This window comes from Chroicocephalus ridibundus, chromosome 7, assembly GCF_963924245.1.
Source record: "Chroicocephalus ridibundus chromosome 7, bChrRid1.1, whole genome shotgun sequence".
NCBI classification, from domain to species: Eukaryota; Metazoa; Chordata; class Aves; order Charadriiformes; family Laridae; genus Chroicocephalus; species Chroicocephalus ridibundus.
The window spans coordinates 16,379,506-16,400,002 of NC_086290.1; the positions used below are offsets into that span (position 1 = coordinate 16,379,506).

Here is a 20,497-nt window from a genome sequence, read left to right on the forward strand (position 1 = left end):
AGGCATTTCTGTTGCCAGCACAGAGAAAACACTCATCAATATGTTCAGGATACACCTAGGTCAGCATTTTGGACCCTGCGACAGGAGGTCCAGACAGAAGTGTCCGCAGCCACAGGCAGTGGTCCATTGTAACTGGCTACTAAGCAAGAGAAGCGGGAGGGAAAACCTGTAGCACTATGTCACTAATAGCAAGACACACTGAAGCTGTAACAAACGCAAGGAGGGTGCCAACTGCATACCAGACTGCGTTCAGGAATGGAGTCCTGATAGGTCCGTGGGTGAGAATCCAGAACAGACAGTCAGGCCTGTGGCCTGATCTTCCATTACCCCTCTTCATCCGAGGTGCCTCAGGCTCTCTCCCCCAGCATAGATTCACCTCAGCAAGGCTCAGGCCCGATGGATTAAGAACCATCTACCCCCCTTAGACCCTCACGTCCATGGTCTCTACAAACACCCCAGACTATCTGAGTTGGAACACAGGTCTTCCCAGCCTGACCCTAACATCACCCCAGCTCGAAGAGCCTGGTCCAGTGTCAATGGTCAGTCATCTAAAGACAGGCTAGAGAACTGGAGTGAACAGGCACGGCAAGGAGCCAGGAGGTTTCTAATTAACCACAGCACCCAGGGAAATTGAAAGTGCAAATTGAAGAATCAGCACTGGGATTTGCTTGCAAAAGCAAAATCCGTCCCTCCACTACACTTGTCAGGGAGATGTGGTCTTCCCCCCCTGGCTCCTGCAGATATGCTACAAAACCGCACTCGGGGCTGATCTTTCTGCCAGACCAGCTGGGACCAGTTCGCACGTCTCCCACACATGCTGCTCTGCACTTTCAGCAAACGCTGGTGCAGCTCTGTGTGAGTCACGGCAGATCTGCAGGATCTCAGCCACACGCACACCCAAACTGATTTCAAAGTACTGAGCTCATTTCAGGAGAGGAATCACAAAGAAGCTGTGCCACCTCACAGTCGAGGTCACTAGAAGACACCTCCCCAGCGTCATGCAGCCAGCCAGGCATGGAGACAGGGTGTCAGCGGGAGCTTGCAGCAGTATGACAATCTCCAAGATGCTAGTTAATGCATCTTCCACACACACCAGATAAAACACATGGCCAGACCATGGATTTAAGAGATAGGATTTTTCCCCCAGGTCAGACTGGTAGAGACAGATGGAGTTTTGCCCACCTTTGTGACATTGCAAACAGCCACTTCTAGGTTTCCCTGCCACCCCACCAGGGAGTTTGATTCAATGTCACCCATCTCTCAACAAGGTCACTCCTCCCGTTTTTTTTGCATCCCCCAATCTTCTAACCCCACCCTCATATTTCTACTACCGTCCATGGAAATGCTGTGAGGTACGGGTACACCGTGAGCCCTCCAGGAGTAACCATCAATCATGCAATTGCCTGCGATGACAGTAACGGGACTCAGCCCAGTCCTGGAAGGCTGCAGGGTAGCTTCCTTGTCTTACTCTAGGATAATTGCAGCTACCCACCACTATCTGATGGCAAAAGCTGAACTTCAACAGTTTACTGCTTTGCAATAGATACATCTTAATTTAAAGGTCCTTAAAGAAGAAAAAAAAAAAAAACAAAACACCACACAAACAAAACAAACCACCACAAAACACTTTACTGTCCTTACTGATATTTCATTTTAAACCTAGTAGAAATAGGGCACCACTTCCAGTGCAAGACAGAAAATTGCTAATTCCACAACTATTCAGAACTAGGGTTATGGTTTATCTTTTCTGGGCTCGCCACAAAGACCTGTACTCTTCCTGTGTGCTCTGCAACCTCAACCAAAAACTCACTCAGAAATGCTACAGATTATGCAAGAGACTTACTCCTAGAAGTTACAGATACTGACCTGCAAAGAAAGGATGAAGTATTTTTTGCATTCCTGTTTTTCAAGTTAGAGAAGACAGAGAGGCTTTGTTCACCCCTCCCCACCCAACATTTAAAAATTAGTCTCTTTAACTTATAAAAATCCCTTACTAAAGACATGATATGTTTTTACATTCCCGCTGTGGATCCCGTTGGAAGTCCAAAAAATTCTAGGGAATTTTTCCAGCCCCTCAAATGACTATTTCAGAATATGTTAGAATTTAACAAAAAATAATGTATGCATGATCTAACTCATCACACATTTGAATTACTGGGCTGTTAACAAAAAACAGGGCTTGACGTAAGTAAATTAAAATCATCTTCTCTCCATAAATCATCTTTCATTAGTGCAGTAATGCCAGAATTCCAAGAAAAGCAGAAAATTTGCTTTTGTGGAAAACACAAAACAGAAAACTATTACCACAACAACAAAAAAACCCTGAAATATTCTGTAAATTACATAAGACTGGGGTGGGTTTTTTTGCCTGCTATCCTCAAGACCTCTAATTCCTTATGTGAAGCCAAATTATACTTTTGTACAACTGTAGCAGCCTTCAACAACAGTACTTATAAGAGTTTCTACTGGTCAAAGAAACCAGACTTGATTTGAGCATTTCTCACTGCTCTGGGGTAAGGAGGATGATGCATCCAGCTGAACTACCAACAAAAACATACTGACCTTTTTAAATTCATGCCACTGAAAGTCCTCCATTTTAAGGAAATAGACAACTATGTGAAACATATCCATATCTTACTGTAGGAACCAACAGAACGACAAATTCTCACTTGTTCTAGGAAGGGAAGCAGAGGTGAGTAGTGCTCTCTAAAGCATTACTTAAAATGTGCACAAAATTGCTTCAACTTCCCATTTTCTAGAGCATTATCTGAAAACTGAAAAAGGGACATGAGTAATAAACACCTTAGTGGCCCATTCCGAAGACAGAAAAGATCCATGGGAGCTCAGTGCCTAACACGTTGAGTTCTGGTGGAATTTGGGTGGTCCCAGTCTTGTGCTCCTTTTAAAATCCCACTGTAAAACCTCAGCGAGACCCCAGGAGAATTAAGAAATCCCGAAGATACTAAGCATAGAAAAAAGGTGACACTCCAAGGTGACCCAGTGCACAGCCGACAAGGCTGGTAAATTGTGATTTGGAGCGAAGCGGTGCAGAAGCCTGAGACTACAGCGAGTCTGAAATAAAACCTTCTGCTTAGGAAGCAGTGCACGAGCCTCTGCGCTGCTAACTGAGGCACATGGCATCACACGACGGGGAGCAATCAACTCTACAGCCTTGATCGGGTGGAAAGCAACAGCAAGCCTCTTCACCCTTCCCCACGTCAGACTTCCAGAGACAGATTTTTCCAGAGACTGGAAAAATGAAGCAAAAACAAGGAGCCCCAGGAGGCGAGGAAGGGCACTGCTGTTCAGGGTTCATTCTACAAGCCTGTGACCTGCCCCCCTTTGATACAGCACCATCCTCCTGAAGCAACAAATATTGACAAACGTTTTAAGAGACATGTGGTGGGGAAAGGGTTGTTTTCACTGGGAAGAAGCCAAGCTGATATTTCCCATATGGTGATATCATTACTAGCGCTTCCATATGGTGAAGATATTTCCTGCATAACCTTCTCAAAACGAACAGAGAGGACGTAACTGTGGGGGGAGGGAGAGGACACCATTCAAACCGAGGTCCTTGGATACGATCTCCCCCTTCGCTGCAAAAAGCTGGTTACATGCACAGCAGGACTTCAGGGAACACAGAAATCTGCCTTCCATACCAGCCTCTACCTATAAAGGACATTTGCCACTGATTACCTCCTCTGTGCTTTCTACTTACAAGGAAGTTAAAAAACCAAAGGATTGGAAAGAGAGACTGAGAGCTTGTGAGTTATTGCTGACACTGCCCTCCTGCACCGTGATACAATAAGAAATTTCATGAATCCTCCCGTTTCACACTTATGTTTTCTCTTCAGTGTCCCAATTCTTCACTCCCATTTCAAGCCCAAAAGGAAAACATAACATTTTCACATGACCCAGAGCTGCAAAGATCTTGGCTGCTCTAAAAGGAGAGCTTGCAGCGGCACAGCACACACATCCTCCTAAAGAAGAAAGACAGGGATGCAAGAAATTGATTCTTACAGGGTTTCATCTGCTGTGATTTTCTAGATCAAAAGGTTTAAAGAGAATCTTACTTTAATATCTGGAAATTGGCCAAGGTACGTATCCATGGTCAGAAGTGCCTGATCCACCAGCTTCTGATGGAAATCCGTCCAGAGGAGATCATTGTTCTGAAAAACAAAAGTGATGAGCAAACTATCAAGAACACAGAGCTCTGCATTTCTATTTTGTCCATGAGTGCTACAGTCAACAATTTCAGTCCCCCAGAGCTCTTAAGAAATAGTCATATCTTTGGAAAAAAATGAGGAGCAGAGAAGTTAGTTGAAAACACAGGTCATGCCAGAAATGTAGAAATAGAGCCTGATGCTCCCAATTCAGGTGACCTCTCCAAGGACACAGCACCCTTCGCAAACCTTCCTTTGAAGGCCTGTCTTTTACCCCCCAGAGCTAGCTCAAGTCCATACAACAGAAGGGAAGATGAAAGTCAGGCTGGCTTTACCTTTTTCTCCCAGCAACCAGAAAAATGGGACACCTGAGACCACTAGGCACTATTTTCTGCTTTTCATTACAACACAGCTTTCTGGAGGATAATGAACAATAACAGAAAGCTATTCTAACAGTCTTCATCCCTCACACCTTCCTCCAAAGCCCAATGAGGTCACGTCCAAGAATTACACCCAAGCTTCTGCACACTTTATCCTTGATCTTATCTTAGGCACAGTAACTTGCCATCAACCCTTTGGATTAGGCGGAAATTGCCCTTCTCTCCTGTTTTTCCTCTTGAACAAAGGGGTTTGGCTAAAATATTTATTAAAATGCCCGCTTTATGTGAGAATTTATTATTTTTTGGCAGGAATAGCACTTTTCTTCTGCCTCTCTCTCCCTGAAAGAGAGAAACATAAACAAAGGTATTAAAGGGAGAGGTGGAGGACTGGAAATATTCCTGCAGACCATTAGAGTAGCTACAGTTAGTTCTCAGGACTTATGCTCCCTTTGACCTCTCTGGCTCAAATTCTCTGATGGGATGGTCTCCCCAGAGGCACTGCAGTGGTTCAGGAAGAAGCAAGGCCAACAGAGAACGTGAAGCCAAACCAGCTGAATTACAACTCCGTTATTTACTGCAACAGCACTTCCTAATGGAAAGTTTCCATGTTAATGCAAGAATTGACCTGGAAATGTTCAGGTTTTGTTTGATTTATCTGCTTTGAAGTCAGTATTTCCTAAGCAAGATGCAGATGTTATTTCAGGTGAGATTTTCTGCAGGGGAAAGCAGAGGAAGGGAAGAATCCTTCTCCTGCTCTCCTCTCTATTCCTTACCCCCTGCTCCAATGCCACAGACAGCTGCAGTAAGCCCAGTCCTGCAGCCTCATGGCAGATGGACCCACAGAGCCAAATTGCCACAGCTGCTGCTCAGCAGAACAGCTGAGCAAGAGGGCAGGGGGTGCCTGCCTCCATCTGGACCCACCACACGCACATGCCAAGGGGGATCCAAGCTGTCAAATGACTGGCTGTGCCCTAAGCTCCACAGAAAACACCTGGGCAAGTTGGACAGGCATCACCTCACCAAGGAATGAGAAGACGAGCAGGTTGGGATGATACGTGGCTCAGCCAAACAAGGTGGCAACTAAAATATGGCAGCTTGTGGTACTGCTGTGAGTGGGAGGTTATTGCAGCTACACAATGGCTGCTCTGACCATGCTTTGGCCATCGATTTAGCTTCCCCTTTCTCTTGCACAGACCATAAGCAATACATCCAGTTGACCCTACTGACCCTTTTTTTGGCATCCTCTATCCCTGTTTAGCCACTGGTTGGGGAACAAATTGTTTGTGTTCAATAGCATACGGCTCTGTGTAGCATTCAAGCGTCTGGAGACAGTGCCTACACAAACAAAAACACAGGCCACATCCCTTCAACTTTCCCTTCTTCCAATGCTGAGTTTGTATCTCCAATTCTTCTGCAAAGTCATATGACTGAAGAAATGTGGTGCACAGACATATCTTCCAAAGCTCACCTCTGCTGACAGATCAAGTCTGGTGACCTCACATCCTGGACAGTCTCTTACCTCTGCTATTTTATTTGTGTCATCTCTCCCAGGCCAATCCGGCTCATAAACTTCCTGCAAACACTCTGTCAGCTTCTTGGAGGCCTCGTGCATGGCTAGGAAAGAAGAGAGAACGGCTTCAGAAAGAGGGAAATAGCATGTTCCTCACAGTTTAACTCTCATCCTGAGGCATAGGGACACAGGAGGTGTTGAATGGGTTATAACAAATGCTAGGCTCTTCCTTACAGAATGTCTGACCCTTGATAACACAGAGATGAAAGGTAACCAGAGGGAGAACGGAACCGAGGATGCGGTCTCATCAAACCCTTTGTCTTCATCCTCTCCTAGCAGAAGATATGAGAGTCTATCTGCTAAGACAGCACCAGCTATTTGGCATCAAAGCACAACCCCACTCCATTCCAGCTGGTCCTGAGGGATTCCGAAAGATCTCTCACCTAGACAAGGCGGACCTTTCCCACAGCTCATGTCTGAGGAACCACCAGGAAGGAGATGCTGCAGAAACCTCACTACGTAGGTAAGCGCTAGAGAGGAAACCATTCTCTGCTTATGCAGACCTTACCTTTTACAGAAGCCAAGTAAGTTCGAAGGTCCTTCTGCAGCCTCGTGCCTTCGGACTGTAAACGTAAGGAGAAGACCATCAGTTATTCTCACATGTAAAGAGAGTGTGAGAAGGAGGAGTCAAGCATTTCTAAATAAAGAAAAATGGTCTTGAGGATGGGCTACATGCCAACCCTATTACCACACAAAACATAAATGTTAACAGGGAGACCACCGCCCTCTGACTTGGAAAGCCCACAGATGGTGACCTGCAGGCATGTTTGGCCAACAATACCACCAAAGTACCAAGTAACTTGATGTGGGTAAAGCTGTGATTTGCTCTTCCCAGCAGAGCCAGCTGTAGCATTTTGATTTCATACAAGCAACTGGAGAGGGTCCTAAGGGCAACAATTATTTTGTAAGATAAGGAATCTGTAGGATATAGAAGTGAGATAAAATTGATTTATTCTGTACCAGTTTGTGAGCAGTTTAGCTCACCACTTTTTCCTGCCACACTGCAAACCAAAACCCCAGTGCAAAGTGGGTATGAGGGACTTCTGACCTGCCCAAAGATCCTGTCTAAACCGTCCTATGCAGCAGGGCTTGCAAATACAGAATTAATCATCTTTTTCTTTAGCTTCACTGTGGAAGTGGCCTGCCAGCAGCAGATCTCACTCACTAGGAAAACAAAGGATTAAAACCAGAAGCTGGGCTGTTTTGCCAGTTTGAGCCTTCAGGTGGCACAGGTGAATGCGGTACAAGAACCCAGATTAGAAAGGGTCGTGGAGATTTTTTACAACACAGTTGGCTTAGACACACACACATACAGTCACTCCCCATATGATTGCTGTCCTGCACTAGGATAAGAATAGTCAGGCCCAGCTCTGCTCTACCTCGGTATGTGTCATTGACAGTGGTGCAAAGCAGACAGGAAAATACTCCCAAATCCAGCCAGTCACATTATACAAACAGAAACAAAAAGAAGAGAAAAGCAGGGCTTGAGAAGTTGATCCACACCACAGAGCATGTCAAAGGAAGAGGAGCAAACATTGAGGACACCTGTGGAGACAACCTCTGGAGTATGCAAGAAGTACAGAAAAAAAAAGTTTGAGAGACAAAGATCTCTGGTATAAAACGGTTTCTCTTACCCTGTGGGATCTCACGGGATCCCCACTAACCCCCAAAGTAGCTGCAAAAACAAGAATGCAGGAGAGCAACAACTACACCTCACACCTTCCTCACAGCCTGCTCCATTCCTCCCATTCTTTCCCAGTCTGTGTCCCATTGGGGGAGCCCCCAGCATAATGAATTTTGACAGCTGAAGACAACTCCAGAGACAGGGAGCTCACAGGACATCTGACAGCTGCCTCAGAGCTACGAGCTTCAAAGGCAGATGTTTCCCATCAGCCCTCCCCACCACTCAGGCACCTCTTGCCTCAACCGAGCTCGTGCTGTGATCCTTTGTGCTCACAGTGCAGCTGCGCTCTCAAAGCAGAGGCTAAATCTGCCCAGCTGTTGAAGTGGCAGTGCTAACATAGCTTCATGGAGAAACCCATCTGCTTCCAACACTATGGCCCTATTTGTTTTTCTTGCCTCGAAAGTTCTGGATGAGTTCACATTTGTTCTTTTCCTACTGCCATCGACAAAGGAAACGAGGGATGGGAAAGAGCTGACCACTTTTATAAAAGAAAGTCAGTCTCCTGCTCTGGAGAAGCATTTGGAACTGACCCAAAGAGAGTATACAACAGGAAAGGAATAATGACCACATCTGCTGCAAAAGTCCTAGGAGTTTTTAAAACACAGAGCAAACAAATGTTGCTTTTTGCTGGCTTGAGGCGAATGTGGAAACCTGGTCAGGTGATACTTTCCTAGAGATGCAATCAGAAACCACCAGGGAGGAGGTGCCAGAGTAATCAAAAAGCACACACAGAGAGGACCATCAGGGAGGCTGAGCTGACAGGCAGCCATTCAGTCAAGCTGTAGTATGTGTTTGCTTCTGCCCAACGCAGGGAGCAAGAAAGGCTTAGAGGAAAGCAGTGCTGTCTGCCTAGAATTGGTCCATGCTGGAAATAATAAACTGGAACTGGCAACATAAGATGTCAGAACATAAGAGGAAACGACACAGAAAAAACTATCAAGCAAAATCCCTCAGATGGATACATTATCATCTTGCAGTTATACCATTTTTAAGAATGACTAAATTTGAACATGCAGCATTAAATTTATCAGAAAGTAATCAGCAGGTAAGGTCCTCTGCAGAACTTGCCCACCGTACACTTGGGCGCTGCAATGTCTAGAACTGTAACTCTCAAAATTATAGCATCTAAAATCAGAAACCACCTCTAAAATTGTGACCATACTTGCCTCAGTCCTGCCACTGCAGCACAGGACAGAACCCAGACTCATGAACTCTTCAAGTCTCAATGCCCAGTCCCAAAGTCACAGGGACAAAATGATCCTCTGAGAGGTATACCAGCATCACAATTAAACATCGAATCAAGATTTTTAGATAGACTACCTGAAAAACCTGCAAGTCAGGCCTGAATACTGGAGCATGCCATTGCAGCAATGCACAACTAGCCTTCTGTGTTCTCCAAACATCCTCAACACCACTTGTCTTGCCACGATGTGCAGTCAGCCAATGTGCAGTGCTGCATCCTGCCACTGGAGTGGTCTTTCTTAGTCACCTCTTCCTGATGCTTAAAGTCAGAGTTACAGCTGATGTCCATGACTATGGGGTTACTTAAGCCTCTTAGAAGTACCAAGCCTGCCAGTGAGAGTGAATAGATTTTACAGCCTGCAAGATCTGCAGGCAGAAAGGTTTTCAAAGAAAAGCCCATGTTCAGAGTTTTGCTATGAATCCCATTTCCCCAGCTCCCCTGGGCACCTGGAGTTCCCATCCAGGTCCATCTTTGGCATTTACATTGCTCTATTTCTTCACCACCAGTAAAGCAGCTCCCTCACTTGCTACATGGGTTTCTTTTATTATTTTAAGCATTAATGCTTTCCCAAGAAACTTTGGCAACTGCTTTCTCTCTGTGCATGCAACACCTGCTTTCTTCAAGCAGGCTAGAGCGAGCTGTCACGTACAGCCACGATTCTGCAAAAACACCTCTCGCAATGTAGTTAGACACTGTCAAATACTGTATAGAACAGAAGCTTTCAACACCCTTGAGTGCACATTTAAGAGATGCTTTCTAAACTCAGAGGTAAAAAAAGTAGGGAAGAGAGTTAAACTGGAACCTGAAAAATTAATCCACTTCCCACTTATGAAAGAGTTTAAGAATGTGCAGTGGGAAGTTATAGAGGTACGGTTGCATCCAAAGATATTCAAAAATCAGTAATTTTTAAATTGCAAGAACATAAAAGAAAGAATAAATAGCATATATATAGAGAGATATATATCAGAGCAAGAAAACTCCACAAAAGAAAAGTAAAACTAGGACAAAACTGGAAGATCAGTGCTGATTCTGAATCCCATATTCATTTCTCATCCCTGCACTACCAAACTGACTTAAAACCTTCACACAGGGACAATGACACTTTGTCTTGATGTAGAAGTGACCACAATAAGTCGTTCTACTCAAACACACAAGTGTCGTCTTGTTTGAGCAGATATCGCCATAGTTGCAATCACGGTGTAATTCAACCCTGCAAGCCTATAACACAACCAGGTATAATATGAAGGACAGTATGTACAGGAAGATGCATATTTAAAAATAGAAGTGCTGTACTCAGGAGGCTGGAAGAACTCCCTCTCCAAAGACCTAATGAACCACCTATTGCTTATAGCTCTGTGAAAGAAAAACACAAGTGGTTTGGTATATTTTCGTGCTTTCTTGTTTTGTTGGGGTTGTTATTTGCAACACCTTTCACCAAGCCCTAAGTATGTGATTTTCTGTAGAGCTGTTTCCTAGTAGTAGACAGGTTTCCTAAAACCACTTTCTCCCCAATCTTTGAAAGGAATTCCTTCATCCAAATATTAGACTGCAACCCCTTTACATAACCTCCCTGGGTTTGCAGTTCCAATGTGAAGGATTTTTATTATTAGGAAGGACGTTCTACACCTGAGAGGGGCAGGCAATGTGCTGTTCCAGCTTAGATTAATATAGGGCTGGAAGAGCAGACTGTGAAGGGATAAAAGAAGGGGGGGAGCACTGAGACAACAGCTCCATATAAGCCCCCAACTCAGCAAAACTAGAGCTGTTAAGACACAAAGCATGGACAACTGGTGAGAAGCTCCCATCCTGGGGTACCAGGCAAGCTGTTAAGCTTGTTTAGCTACACAGGGCTGAAATAGAAATTGCTGGGCGTGAAGGGTTCTTGCCTGGCAAGAAAGTCTCTCTCTGAGCTACCGACTGTAATGGTCCACAGCCAAACCTATGCTGCGAGAGCAAAGATTAAGTCCACGCTGCCTGCCCCACAGGCTGAGGCTGTGCCAAACACCGTGGGGTACAGGCAGAGATGGATGCAGCCCGTGCCAGCAGCAGCTTGCCTCTCATGCATCTGGTGTGAAACGCTGTAAACCCACCCAGGACTTCCACATGAGCAACAGCTCATGAAGGGTACCAAAACCCAGCCGCTCTGCCAGGCAGAAACACAACGTGGTGCCGGGTTTAAGGGCTGCCATCAGCCTCCCACTCCCTGTCTCTCCAGTGAGTATTTCAAATGCAGGGGAATAGAAGCCAGAGCCCAGCACACCTTGGGCAGGGGCTGTGTTTCACCTTTGCAGCAGGCTTCTTGCTCCCAGGTCTGCGAGGACAATTTCCAGGACAGATCCTTGTGCACATGCCTGAACGCAAGTGACACTGGGAAAGGGAAGGAGCGGGGAGCCCTCAAATGGACTTTTTGGAAGTTTAATTGCCAAAGATAATCTATCATGAGGGAGTAATATGGGGGCCAGTTGTGCTGCTTGTCAAGCCTTCAAGAGACACAGGCAAGCCCTGTAGCAGCACGGTTATGTCCAGCTCATCTGTCACACGGCAAAGTCATCTGTCTCAGCTAAAAGGCTCCTACTATTCAGAGATCTCCGAGTGGTGCTGTTATGAACCTGAAAGGACAGAGAGCTGGGAAGTGCAATGCTTTCCCTAATGTCCACTCAACCACCATTTCAGAGAACCACAAGACGCCTTGATTGAAAATGGGTAAGTGATTTTTAGACCTGCTCTCCATTCATTGACAGCCTACGCATGGGAACATGTGTTGGAAGTGGCCCAACACCAGAGGAACCTCTAATCAACACAGCAAATAAGGCCACTGCCTGGTCACATCCCAGCCAGTTCCACAGCAGAGCTGTTCTGTCACAAGCCTGCAGCAGAAGAGCAGCTTTCCTCCAGACTTACATTTCCCACTGGAGCAGACTTTGTAAGGAAAGGCCATAGAAACCTCACACATAGCTATACTACACACACGTATCATACATATAAAAAGAAAACCAAGTGTGTATATATGCAAATATAGCTGAACGCTTTTTCCCCTTTGCTTGGCATAACAACTCCTCAGCCATGGATATCCTAACAATCCAGTGAACCCACTTTTATGGTTTGCCCTGTAAAACAACCTCAAACCAGGACAGCATCGTTTGTTTTTATTTTAGTAACAGGGAAACTGAGGGCCAAAGCAAAACCAACAGACCACAATCAGCCAATGCAGAGCAGCCTCCAGATCCTTTGATAAATTATTTGGATAATTTAAGTTCATGGCCCGTCCCTGCAAGACAGGAAAAGAAATTCAGCTGTAAGGGGTACAGAGGCAGTGCTTGGTGCACCACTAGAACTCATGGCTTTGGGAACTGAAAAGCCATCACAGACAGCCTGATCAAGAAGTTTGGATTTGAGTTTTTCAGTATTTCTCCTTAATAAAAGGCTATTTCCTGATTGCCGATACTTAAAAATCATACAGTCACACCTGGTAATGTAATGTTATTAGAAAGCAGCCAAACTTTATTCCTGTGTACAAGCGAACATCGTTGGTGGACATACTATAGAGATATTGCACAAACTTCTGGAGCAACAGCTACTGTCGCTGCCAAGAGAATGAGCATTAGTCTCCAGGAATCTGCAGTCAGCTCCAGTTAGACAGAAGTCAAAGTCAGACTGAAAGATTTTCATTATATTCAACTGTGGCAAATCCCTTCTCAGCTGGTTTTGTGACACAGAATCACATCTGCTGACTCTTAACAGACACGATGCAGCTGCCTGTAACGGCTCCAGAAAAAGGTCCCAAATAAGTCAGGGCACAAAGGGGGTAAAACATTTCTTCAGCGTCACCTGAGCTTTGGTGTGGCACGCATTTCCCACCATGAAACAGAAGCAACACTTCCCCTAACACCAAGCACCAGGGTGCAAATCCCCTGGGGTAAATGGTGTTTCCGCCCCTCCTCTCGGTGGCTGAAAGCTCCAGATAAAAAAAAATAATAATAATTAAAAAAAACCCACACAAAACAAAACCACACTCCCAATTCAAGATATAAACCTCCTGCTATTTAAGTAAGAGGGTGGGGACAAATTGCTACACTGTTAAAATATTTTTGCCTGCTAAAATATAGGGATGAAGCAGACATGCAAAAGAAGAATGACTCAGGCCTGACACAGTGATTGTGCAAGGATGGGGAGGAAGTTAGATTTAGATTTTAGCTGTGGAAGCTGTTTCACCATTTGTTTTCTTTGTCTCTCTTTCCCTCTGCTGCACTTAGGAAACTGAAACTGCCTTGTTCCATTTCATTTTTCATTTCTAATCTGTTTCCCATTCTATCCATCTTTCAGAGAGACAATGTTGCTCTTACATCTCTTCTTCCCGCCCAGCAGGAAAAATTACATTACAAAGCAGCTGCTAACTGAAGGAAGCGTTCTGTGGTTGAGCTACTTCTTTTCCTGAACTTGGGTCTAGAACAAGTATTATTTTTCAGCATACATTCTCACTGACTCCATGATAAGGACACTGGAAGACACAGTGTGATTTCTCGTAAGTGAAGAGCTACAAGTTGTGGGTCACTTCAATAGGCCTATGGCATCGTTTAATTTAATGGGCTTTATTGCATACTGTAGCAGATGACTGGAAGCTAATACTGAAACCCAGGGTGTAATTACATATCGGCAATTATCTTACCAGCTGTTTGTTGAAGTTCTGCACGCACTGTTCAAACTGCTCATCTTTTGTTTCATCTGCTTTCCCAAGCTTCTGAAGGACCTGCAGAAAGAGAGGAGAAAGACAGGAGACTTCAAACACAGGTATAGCAAAGTAGAGAAAACTAATCAGTTTCAAGTTTTTGCTCACAAGGAAAGTTAAATAGCCTCCCTTATTCTTCCACTCAGAATTTCAGGAATACTTCTCCACATAGTCATAGTTTGAAAAAGGACTTACAGGTGAATCAGGATGAACTCAGACCTCATATGCTTTGCTGTACCAAAAAGCATGACTGAGGCTTGTACTTCACTGGTCTAATGCTTTTTGCAGGCAAGGCAATAGCAACCCAGTTGTTTATCTCCTGGACGAGCAAGAAACAAACCACATCCCTAATATGCCTTGTATCGTGTGGTTACGCTTATCCTGATTTAACGCTAGTCTCTGGTCCAGACAGGGTGGGGTTTTTTGCTCTCAGAACAGCTGGGCTGTCCTCAAACGCAGAAAGCCATGCAGAGACCTCCTTAGAGAGAGAAGGTGGCTGGAGCAGTGAAAGTCCCACCTTCTTGCCACCTTTTTGCAATATGCACGTGCTTGGCAGGAGCTGGCGATTGAGAGCAACTGGGGACCTTACACCATGAATCTATGTGACACTCGGTCTAAGTGTCACATCTGAGAGTGTCAGCAGCCACTCCTGTTCCTCTCACCGCCTCCCTGCACAGCACAGCTCCCCACAGCCTGTAGAAAAAAATCCTTATCAGACTACTTCCCTTATCACCCTTCTCTCTTAATGATCTCTCCATGCAGCTAAGTGGATCGTTCCCAGGCTTTGAACAAAGCATTTAATTTTCTGGGCAGAAAGGTAGGTCCATCACAAGAAGGCTGGGCAAACTGCAGCCATGGAGGAGGGCAGCAGCTATTTGCCATACCCCAATCAACTTCAGCGGCAGGGAGACAATGATAGAAACTACAGCTGGTTAAACTAGATTACAGCATCTTTGTTAATCGAAAATAAAACCTGACCGTGCTTAAAAAAAAAAAAAAAAAGAAAAAAAAAGCCTTCTCTCACAGGGCCGGGAAAAACAGAGAAAAGCCCACCTGGTTCTCACTCACAGGAGGTTCTGGGGAGCCGGAGTTCGGCTAGAAAGGGTGCCAAGGGAACACCTCAAAATGCAAGGGAGCCCTGGCTTGCCAGAACATGACTGCCCAGGAGGCAGAAAGCACTGGAAAGCTGAAGTCTCTCTTGCTCTGCTGAGCACAGCAGTCCTTTAGACACAGATCTCAGCCATCATGTTCAGCCCCTCTTGGCGAGAAGAGGGTCAAGATGGAAAAGCGGGTGCATGTTATTGCCATCAGGTCTACAGGAAGGACACTAGTAAGTGTCTCCAGACCAGCTGCTCTGAGGGACTGCCAGGCAGCCACACAAATCAACTTCTTCCAGCTCCCTTTGCTACCTACGGATCTTCTCAGATAATGTAAAAAGGATTTTTACCCTGCAGGGCAGGGATCAGACTTTCATGTTTGGTCCCCAAAATGGCATTGAGAAGGTCCATGCAACAGGATGTAGAATAGAGTAGAATATTTTCAGTTGGAAGGGACCTACAATGATCATCTAGTCCAACTGCTAATGCACCTACTGGCCCACTCTCATCTTTTTAAACAGCCAAGGTGGAGGACATTTGTGTTATGTCTATTTGGCTAATCTCAGTTGCCCTCTCTCCCATATAAGCACACATATTCCCAGCTCACCCCTGACTGCAATAACTGACTCTAGTGCTAGACACGATAAATCAGTGCAGTTATTCAGCACCCAGCTCATAAGTCCCTTTATTTAGGCTGGGATTGAATGTCTAGGAGGGAATCGCTGTTTTTCACTCCCCCTCAGCTGAACAGCCTCTTCACCTCCAGGAATCTGAGGTATTCAAGTGATATCAAAAGGGGGGGAAAAGGACACGTACAGATGAAGACTGCCCTCTTTGCGACCAAGGTCTGAACCAAAAACCTCCAAAGTTAGAAGCACAACTTCTGACAGCTTAAGTGACAGCAGCAAACACGGCAGTTACAAGTACCTAAAGTGCTTGGTAAACCTGTCTATGCAGCAGGACATAGAAAGCACAAATATTCCCTTCTTCCTCTCAAACCCTTGGCACAGAACAGCTTGTTGGAGAGCAGAAGCGGCAACATTGGTTGGACAGGCAGAGAGTCCTGTACACCAGCCACTGATGCCTCTCCATCTGCTCCTCCCCCTCCAGCATGAGGGGGAGCACATGTCACAGCAACACTGCTGCTGAGGCTACACATTTCTCTGCCATGCCAGCAGGAGAGAAGGATTCAGTACAGCCTCATCTTTCTCATCAGGTAGTATGGTGAACCTCTTCCATAACGGATGCTGCTCAAAGGCCCTGTGTTCATCTGTACCACCCTAGGCTACCAGATCTATGGAGCATGGATTTCCCACCTGCTGGGTGACTTCCTAGATGTCCAAAGAGCCATCATGCCAGTAGCACCATCACTAGTAATAATAAAGTACACAACCTGCAAATTCCAAAGCAGAATGAAGTTTGCAATGTGCAGATCAATAGAATTGTTGGGGATATAAAGGAGCTTTTCATGGGGCAATGTATCTGTCTGGCTAGTCAGGAGATGCAACGCTTTCAGGCCTGGAGGGGAGTGAAGAGACAGTTTAACTGGGAGGAATCTGGAGTATGTCAGCAGGGGTCAAAGGTTTAGAATAGCCTCAGTGCTTCCTGGTGTAAAACACTGAGCAGCACCCACAGACTATTCATTGCAGTGGCCGGACGCCTGCTTCCCACATATCCAAGCGGCTAATCTGCAGTTCCACTGCTCCTTGGGGCACAAGCACACTGAGTCTGGAGTCATCCGGCCAGCTGGGAAGATCTTGTTCCACCATGCTCAGGTGCTCTGCAGAAGTCCTGAAAAATGCTGGGCACTGAAAAGTGCCCTGACTCACAGCCTATCTATAAGGAAAAAACTGCAACAGCAATGCTCAGCTGAGGAGAAGCTCCGAATGAAGGGGGAGGAAATCAGAAGAAACCCTGCATTTTTCCACAGTGGTGACATGAGGCAGGTGGAACAGAGGACTTGGGAACGCCAGCAGAGGAACAAGGAGAGAAAAACAAAACCAGTTAGAAGAAAGAGTCTGTGAGAAGTGAATCCCTGGCTACACCAAGAAAACTGCTCTTGCTTCTGACATTATTTCCCCATCTGGTAGATGAAGGCTTGTGCCCCACACCTGCTGGCCCTATGGGTGAGTCACAGCCATACAGCCCACTCTAATCTCTTTATTACTGGCTATGACACAGCAGAGAGACAACAGGCCCGGGCCGCAGCAGGGCAGGAGTTATCGTCTCACACCACTCTCCCTCAGAAACAGATCTGTCCCATGGCAACAGCTCAGAGGTCAAACCCTAAGTCATTTGAACAGCATAAAAAGACGGCTCCACAAGGCTGGCCCTCAAGCCTGCTCCCAGCTCTCCCATCAAGCTGCAGTACCAAATCCCTCTGGACCCCCTAAACCAGACAGGGATGGAGCAGATGGCCCTGGGTGTGCTGCTGAGTGCAGGCATGTCTGTGCTCACTGCTAATAACCCGTGAGCTCACGGGACAACTCCCCTCCCCAGGCTGGTACGTGCCGTCATAGGTCAGGCTATTCCGGGTGAGCCACGGCTGCTCCCTCCCTTCCCCTGCGACAGTCTTTAATCCTCCAGCTCACTGCAAAGCCAGATAAAGTTCGGATGGAAACTTCAGGCTCTCTGGTAGCTATTAATGGAGCAGATTTACCAGGGTAGGAGTCAGGACCCCACCGCAGCTCCCAAATCTCAGGGCAGATCAGAGATGGTGTGATCTGTCAGCTGCTGTCTGTAGGCAAACCACAGCAGGCAGCGGGCATGGATCTGGCATTTAAAAGATTAAGAAGCAACCGTGGCTAGGCTCCTTGATCTGCCCTTGACCGGAGAAGTCCTGGCCCTGCACAAGGATAGGGACCATTTCAAGACAGCGCAAGCTAGGGTGAAGGAGAGAATACTTTGTATGAATCCCACAAAACACCTCATGCGATGGATTTCAGAGGGAGTTCCAGCGTTGCTGTGGTTTCCAGTCATGGCTCACTATGGATTCACTATGACAGGATGGAGATGTCATCCCAGCCAACATTTTTGGCCTCAGGCACCAGACACCAATTTCCAGTGTTGCTCAGAAACCAAGTCTCTTCCAACAATTAGCTAGATCAGCAGGTGCTCTGCATTTCTCATAAACTAGGACCACAGGCACCTGACCAGCTACTGCAGCACCTCTAAACAGATCCACCCATGGAGCCTCAACTTTCCCTGTATTTGAATAAAAGCAACACAAGGAACAAGGAGATTCAGACTTTGACTGAAGTTTTAAAAGCACTTTAAGATCCTAGGAGGGAAGATGCTATTAACAAATACGTAAATGATCACACTCCTCTCGTATCATGGATGTATTTGTAGTCTGTTGCAGGCAGAACTATTTGCAGGAAGCTTTGAATTGATACACTTTGAGAAGTGAGATAACCCAGAAGAAGCAACAGAGGAATCTGGAAACCCTCTGTATCAGACATCTGGCATTCTGCTAGCAATGGTCAGAGAAGTAAAGACATGAAATAGCCTTTAAAAACAGCAACTTTTCCCAGAAAAATGGAATTTTTCCTCAGGGAAATCCATGCTGCAGGTTTTTCTCAAAGGCAAGACTGTAAGATTCACGGGCTGACTGAGCATTACCTAAATACCACAGCTTTGTAGGACTCAAAAGGAAGCATCTTATCTGGCTGCAGTGCACCCTCTTTTTACCAGGTGTAGAGTAGGAAGCATTCCTGAAGGGCAGACCCCCACACTGCTTAGCACAAGGTCTCCCACACTCTGCTTTGAGCACTGGGCATGAAGGAAATGGAGATCAGCCCTGTGACCAAACACTCTGATGAACACAAATCACCATTAAAGACAAACACTTGCCAGCAGTGCAGCGGCAGCTAGCATCAAGAAGCAGTATCAGACCAACTGAAATGCAACTAAATTGCTCTAAAAAACAACCTCAACAGATTCAGGTATATGTTTTCTAATAGGGAAATATATGCCAGCTGCTTATGCATCCACAGTTCTTACCCAGCACCTCCCATCACTCTCTTCTGAAAGATCAATGCTACAACAAAAGACCCAAACCCCCAAATAGTCTCATCAAACTCCACGCAGACCCTTTCTGTGAAGCAGAAACCTAATAAAACACTACTTTATGGGTCGCCCAGGCCAAAGGCCAGTTTGGAGAAAGCAGGTGTCGAGTAAAGAGGCAAAAATCAATGCAGCTTGTCAATCCCTAACAGAGCTAAATCTGCATTTGAAACATCTGAATTTAGGGTGGTCCAGCCCTGATGAAGAGGGAGCCATTAAGCCCAGAGCCAGAGAACTGGAGCCCTGCAGGTCCACATCTTACTCCCTACTGTATCAGAGAAGGGGCTGTGGTTACGTCTTACTGAGATGGACCCGATGCTCCCAAATCACTCCATCTCTTGACCTCTCCTCCCCTCATAAACGAGGTCTGACTTTTGCTGTATCTGCCAACTCCAGTACATTATCTCCAACTACCAACTGGGTAGAGCCAGTAAATACTGTGACTAATTTTGAATTGCAACAAATTGGCATGTGCCAATGGGTCAACTAGCAACAGAACAAACAAATCTTTGATCTTAGGCCACTGCCTATTCTTCCATGGAAGTCATTATACTTGGAAGAGAGGGAGAAGAAAATACGGTCCAAGTCAGATGGAAAATACAAAGACACATAACTTAATAAGGTACAAAGGAAGTTTCATAAGCTTTTTTAAGCCTGGTTTCTTCTCTGCCCAAATGAAATGTGACTTGCTCAACGAAGTAGATGTGTGCTCATGGAGTAATTTGTTTTTTCCACTCAGACTCAGGGAGAAAAGCAAGAGCAGCAGTGGGAGTCCTGCTCCCCCTCTGACTCTCCCCAGGAGCAGGGCACGTCCTCCTGCCCTCCACGCCTGCCTCTAGGCTGGTCTTGGGGACAGCCTGGCTTTCCTCATGCAAGCCTGGCACAATTAAGTCTTTCTTTGAAACAATGGGACAAAGGAGGATGGGGGTGGAGAGGAAGAAACTCCAAACATATTAACGCTTCATTTTAAATTGAGAAAATTATTCCCGTGGCTAAGCAATCAGCAAGACCCTCGGATCACTGGAAGATGGGAAAGGGCAACGTCGCACTTGGCGCAGACAGAGCGTTTCTTGTTTGCTTCTTACTGGCTAACAAGGTTCAATAGATCCTGCAAAGACAGGACGTTGCCTCAATCACTGGGCAAGAGTTGGGAAATCAGGGTTCAATGCAGTATTTTGTTAGAGACTTCCTGAATGACCTGGAAAATGCATGTCCAATGTCACATCCATCCAGCTGTAAAGAGAAGTGTTTGTTCAGTATGTCACAGAGTCACCAAATTTATGCCTGGCATCCCCAGCTGGCAAAAGGGAAAGAGGTGCAGAGAGAGGAGATGACCAGGTTTGAGTGCTCAGCTCAAGACACATTGAGATTGATTTTCACAGGTGTCCTGCTAATGAGAGTTTGCGTGCTTCGCCATATTCTAAAACCCAAACTGACTAGGGAAAAAAACACCAAACAACTAAAAATATAATTTTCTGGTCACACTGCAGGGTTGAAGTCTCAGAACATCCCCCAAAAATATGCTAACAGTGAAGAATTTAAATCACTACAATAGATTGCATAGAGATC

At 45.8% G+C, this 20,497-nt stretch overlaps 1 protein-coding gene across 11 annotated transcripts in view; it reads right to left on the reverse strand.

Moving 5' to 3' along the window:
* BIN1 (bridging integrator 1) overlaps positions 1-20,497 on the reverse strand; it is a 101,622-nt gene that overhangs the window by 44,770 nt on the left and 36,355 nt on the right. For all 11 annotated transcript variants that reach the window (XM_063340357.1, XM_063340355.1, XM_063340363.1 and 8 more), the window contains exons 2-5: positions 13,707-13,787; positions 6,622-6,676; positions 6,063-6,157; positions 4,074-4,169 (exon numbers count right to left, since the gene is read on the reverse strand). In XM_063340357.1, coding sequence (XP_063196427.1) covers positions 4,074-4,169; positions 6,063-6,157; positions 6,622-6,676; positions 13,707-13,787 — 327 coding nt within the window. The remainder of the gene's footprint in view (positions 1-4,073; positions 4,170-6,062; positions 6,158-6,621; positions 6,677-13,706; positions 13,788-20,497) is intronic.